Source organism: Lycorma delicatula, chromosome 3 (genome assembly GCF_047948215.1).
Source record: "Lycorma delicatula isolate Av1 chromosome 3, ASM4794821v1, whole genome shotgun sequence".
NCBI lineage: Eukaryota > Metazoa > Arthropoda > Insecta > Hemiptera > Fulgoridae > Lycorma > Lycorma delicatula.
Genome location: NC_134457.1, coordinates 78,769,242 through 78,775,241, shown reverse-complemented (window position 1 = coordinate 78,775,241; position 6,000 = coordinate 78,769,242). Strand labels below are relative to the sequence as shown.

General features: G+C 26.9%; 1 protein-coding gene across 1 annotated transcript; it reads right to left on the bottom strand.

The window, feature by feature from the left end:
- Positions 1 to 475: 475 nt before the first annotated feature.
- LOC142320918 (nucleoredoxin-like protein 1) lies at positions 476 to 1,688 on the bottom strand. Its single transcript, XM_075358901.1, has 2 exons — positions 1,561 to 1,688; positions 476 to 634 (listed from the first exon to the last, which is right to left on the bottom strand). Exons 1-2 carry the CDS (start codon positions 1,626 to 1,628, stop codon positions 499 to 501), a joined length of 204 nt encoding a protein of 67 aa, XP_075215016.1. The 5' UTR covers positions 1,629 to 1,688; the 3' UTR covers positions 476 to 498.
- Positions 1,689 to 6,000: the final 4,312 nt, after the last annotated feature.

Here is a 6,000-nt window from a genome sequence, read left to right as displayed (position 1 = left end):
AAAAAAAACTGGTACAGATAGTGTAAAGCAACAAATTGATACACCACAGCCCTTTCTGACATGGAAAAGTTCATTGTGTTTACTACCATTACAGGAAAATATAGATTAGCAGGATACATGTATTTTGTTTTGATATTTTCTATCCATTGAAAATAAAATAAATAATTAGAATACATTTTAATTGAAATTTTATTTATAGATATACATAAATATTTAATGTGTGTGGTATAAAACATGTAATTAATTTAAATCATTAAATGTATAAACAGATTTAACACAAATAAAGTATAATAAAAATCTTTGTCTTAGTAATCAATAGAGATTATAAAAAAACAACTATTTATATTCTCTAAAAAAAAGTAATTTTTTCTTATAATTCTATTTTCCAAAAAAATTCCAAATTTATGTTCTAGGTGAACAAATCTCTAACATAAAACTAAACATTTATTTATTCAGATATTTCCCATCTATTTAATATTATTACTTTTTTATTTTTAATTACATCCATGTCAATAATGCACTGACTCCTAGATCCTGTATTTCTTCAACACCACGTCTTGTTATTGTATCACCAAATGAATTTATTACAATTATTTGGGGAACACCTAGTATTCCATACGTATACGCCAATACTCTGTAAAAAAAATATATATATATATATATATATATATGTACAATAAATTTATTATCTATTAAAAATTATTCTTCATATATATAATCATCTGATATCATTTCAAAACATTTCTTTAAAATAGATAGAAAGAGTCAAATAACAATCACATTGTTACCTCTGTTAGTTTATTAAAAAAAAAAGTAAACATGGTTAGCTCCCAGAGCAATAACATATGGTCTTCTCAATTTTATTTATTTATTTTTGAATAATTAAAATTACTAAAAAGTAGCTGTTTTGAACCACTGAAGCAATAAATAAGTTCCGGTATTGTTCCAGTTCTTGTATTTTAGAAGTAAATGGAAACCATGCTTTATCTGATATGCATTACAAGTATTAGTCTTATACTATTTAGCCATCTTATAGTTAAATAAATCCCTAGCTCAATTCACATTCAATTCCCCACCAGACTACAACTCTAAGTTGGGAAGAAGAGATCTAGTATACCAGGTGAGAAAAACAATTTACTTCCAAATGAACTGTTGTACAATACAAGTAAACATAACAAGAAGAAAGTTTCAGGTGTTCTCCATGTAGCAAATGAACAACTATTCCCACCTAGAATTTTTCAGGTATTTTTCACATGTTGAAGAACCATATTACTGATCAATGGTTTTGCACTGATCAGCTAAAATATACAGTGTTACTAGAATTGTATTCTTCCAGAAATTAAAAAACATTGGAAGGTTCCTAAGTAACAACCAAATTCATCCCCATAAATGTAAGGTATGTGGAAGTATTCAACTGAACTATAACCATTCACTTAGGCTTCCACAGAGTTGAAAAAGTTGCAATCATCAAAAGTCCTTAATTTCATTTGGTCGTATCAATATTCTGAAATTTTAAAGCTATAAAACTTAGTAAAAATTATATATAAGAGGTTTTCTTACAATCTAATGTCTTCATCATAGTCAATCCCAAACCAGTTTCCAGGAGCTCGTCTAAAAGAATTCATCATTTCTTCTTTACTTGCATCAAAGCAAACATTGACAATTTCAAAATTTATTTTGTATTCTACAGCCTTCTGTAATACAAATTCAATCTGTCAAATACATTATTGATTATAATAGTATTATAAACTATAATTATACTACAGATATATTATTGTATTTTATATAATAGATTATTGTACATTATCTGCTGACTGCAATATAAGGTAATTTATAGTTGCATGTAATAACAGTGCTTGTTCACTTTCCTCCCACATTAAATAACCCAATCACAATAATTTTTCTTTGGTCTGACTTATGGGCTGTATTATGATTACTAATTTTGTGTTATTTTAGATTTTTTTTTATCTTATTTTATACTTTGTTATATATTTTTTAAAGCTGTAATGATTAAACAAAATATAGTTGGACAGCTTGTAATCCTTAATGAAAATTTTGTTTAAGTAAAATCTGCATTTGAACAGCATTATTTTAAAAACATTAACGTAATAAAAAAAGAACTGAGAAATCAGATTTGGTGGCAGATTTACTACATCAACCAAAGTGATCAATCATTTTTACAAACAAAAATCTGAAAATTGAAGCATTTAATATAACACCACAAAAAAATCAATCAGAAAAGCATCCACAGAAATAGAAATATCAGAAGTTTAAAAAAATGTGTTACAAAGTTTAAGAATAAAACCTATCAGATCTATACTGCTGCAGGCCCCTACATAAAGTTTGTCCAGACACCCTCAGTTTTGTTAAAACAAGATAATTGCTAAATCTTAAAAAGTCTCATGAACTAATAAAGCTACATAAGTTGGATTGCTTGTAAAGTGAAACATTTAAAAAAATGATGGGATTTAATAAGTTGCAGAGTTACACAACGAGAATAAGTATAAACCGAAAATTTACATGTGATGGTAGTATTAATTTGATCTGTAGAATGGAAACAGTCAACAATTTAGTTACAGACAATTGCAATGCAAATATGAGATTTTTTGGAAAGAGAAGGAACAGGACATAGTCAATCAGAACTTATTCTGTATACATCATTTGACTACCCATATGTGATTAAACTTGTAATTCAATCAACCAATATAGTAGTATGTTGTTAGAAAATAGGAAAAAATTATGATCAATTCAAGCATGTATCATAACAGTAAAATTATATTATAATATATTTAATATTGGATACATTAACTTGATTTCTGTTTAATTCATTTATACAACATACATAAATACAACAAATATCTTTTGGCATAGGTTATTTTATGTACATAACATACATAAGAATACATATCTAATAAATACAAGTTGAACAGAAATACCTAATTTTTAACACTGTATATATTGGCTATACCATCCCTCATGCAGCAGCCTTTACTTCAGAATTAAGTCAATTATGAAGCCAATGCTGCTTGTTATAACTGCTGAACTATTTATAAAGTTTATAACAGCAACTTGGCAAGAGTTTTATAAAAAAATGCAATCCATGATTAAAATGCAAACAACAATGCAGAATAATCTGCAACTGTTGTTTGGAAAAAATTATGACTTAAACATAAAATTCAGTCACCTGAGTATAAAAAAATCTACTTTGAAGCATGCTGCCACTACTTTAAATCCGTAGAGACAAAATGCATGGTGGACGTAATGGATGGTGTGAGCCAATATCTTGTTTAGTGGCACTACAAAACCAGCAGTATATTTAGATGTGCATACACAGAAACTTAAAATGGTTTACCAGAACTAGTTACTTTGTTAAGAAGGATTTAATTAAGAATTGGGATTTCTTTCCCATTAAAACTTAAATTATTTCATTAAAAAATTATATATCTTATTATAACTATTTAATCTTTTGCTTGTAGAAACTTAACTGTACATATTAAAAGTGAAATTATTTCATTAACAAAAGTTGCAGCAAAGTAAATTTTAAGCATGGGATTCATAGCATTGGTCCAAACACCCTCCTTACACGTATGCTAACTGTGTGCATCATTTTATGCATATCTAACAGTCTTTAGTTTACATAATGAACATAGTGATCAGGTCTAATATATATAATGTACGTCTATTATTTCTACTGAGCATAGTTAATTTTTATTGAACAAACAGAATAACTAGGTATGATTTCAATTTAAAACCAGAAGTGGAAATAAGATATATAAATATTTTAGCTTGGCATTAATAATAATAATTGATCATTCATAATTTATACTTTGTACAAAAACAAAAATATAGGACTTTGTAAATAACAAGACTTTCAAATTAAATCTCAGTTTATTTCACCTATGAATACTACTTCTAAATCAATCATAACTAATGAAATTATTATTAATCTTTACTTACATCGTGAATTATTTTTAAAGTAGGAATGAGGCTTGTACATTTGGTACAGGAAAACTTTAAAAAATATAATGCTATAACATCTGATTTTTTAATAACAAAGTCCGATTTCACTTTTCTTCCATATTTATCAACAAATGTTGTATTCATAAGAGGGTTTGAATCATAACTTTCTAAGAGAAAAAAGTTTTATTTAATTTTGAGAACTAAACAACTGTTGTTAGTAATTCTAACAACAGTTGTTTAGTCCTAATTGCTAATAATATATAATTGTTTTCGTAAACTATTAAGCTAAAAAAAATAAAAATACATATTTTTTTCTTTATTTTTAATTAAAATTTAGCAATTGCTATTGATTGTTATAAATGTTTTTTTTTTTTTGTTTTTTTTTATGTAAACAACCATTTCATGATTTATTACTTATCACAATTCATGTATTCAAAGACAGGTTTAAGGTTTTGACTTATTTTTATTCTACTTTGAGGTTGACCTGTTAATAATAATTAATCCAATTATGGAGCATAAGTTAATTTTTTATTATTAAAGGTGTCTTAACTATAATTAATAATAAATTTTTTTTAATAAAGTTAATGGCAATAATCATTATGGAGTCAGTTGTCATTACTGAAATGGTTGTAGATTAACTTTATTTGAGGCACAATGTTCTTAAAAAAAGACATGACAAACATTCTCAAAAACCAAAAGCAATTCATATTAAAACTGCTGGAAAACACAAAGAAATGAAGTTGCTTCCAGTTCCTTTCAACGAAGAAAAGTTGTTTTAAGTTCACTGAAATGAATGTACTGGTACTTATCCTTATAACCCCAATAAAATTCAGTTCAAGAAGTATCATATTCTCTCTGTTAGCCACAATAATTGACCATGCAGTAAAAATCATTGTACAGAGAAAGCAACTCTGATTCCTCTCATACTTATGATGTTTTACATGTATTATAGGGATAAAAATTTGTCAGACAAATAATGTAAGCCAACAGAACTATCCCTTTTTTCCAACAAACAACTGTATGCTTTGCTTTGACTCAATAGATTACACATGGTCATTAGCCAATAATAAATGCCAACCAACAGCTTGCAATGAAACTGCATGTACATTTTTAACTTTTAACACAATGTTTAACTCCAGTAAACTGATCTACTCATTTAATCTTATTAAAGGTAATTTCGTTTTTTAATTAGATCAGAACTAGAGTCAAAAAGCATCACAATCTTTTTTTTTGTTCACAGAGAATAACTAGAAAATAATTCTAACAATAATAATAAAACAATATCAAAAATCTTAAAATAACACAAAACAATCTAGCATGTTATACAACTTATCACTGTAATCTGAGTGCCAATTTCAAATATGCTATTAAAATTATGTTACCATATAAAGATTTCACATAAATTATAAATTTGTAACATTTTTTTATAATAAACTCACTTTGATCACCTTCTGGTCACAATTAAGAATATGCATACATGCTTAATACAGAAAAAGTAAATAAATATATGCACTGTATCAAGAGAAGTAGACATGTACAAACATATCATGCAGACATCTGTTGTTGCCTACTGCAGAGCTTAAAATCTTATTCAGTCTAGCTTCACTTGTCTATACTGTGTGTTGTGCTTCACAAAGTTATTAGTGTTTTGCTATATTTTCATCAATTCTTTATAATACAAAAGTGATTTTTCTCATTTTTATTTGCTACAACATGGCTTTTTGAAAAGTTTGTGGATGTTCAAATAACCCATACAATTTTTTTTATATCTGTAAATTTATGCCTAAATCTTAAAGAAAGACTGTTTCTGAATTGATAAAAATAGCTTATAAATTTTAATTTGATTATGCACTCTGGGATCAAGATAAAATCTAGTCGCCTCATGTTATTTGCATATTGTGCTCAGTAACTGTAACTGAATGGTTGAAGGGGAAATGACAAGACATGCAATTTGCTGTACCGATGGTTTGGCATGAACCTAAGAACCACATCACGGACTGCTACTTTGTATGAAAAATATATTTGGATTTTCATTCAAAA

What these genes read in the sequence shown, in the direction of transcription:
- LOC142320918 (XM_075358901.1), bottom strand. Translation starts at nt 1,628, where the DNA reads ATGATGAATTCTTTTAGACGAGCTCCTGGAAACTGGTTTGGGATTGAC. An exon ending in TATGATGAAGACATTAGATT is followed by an intron (nt 635 to 1,560) that starts GTAAGAAAACCT and finishes TTTTTTTTACAG; the next exon opens with AGTATTGGCGTATACGTATG.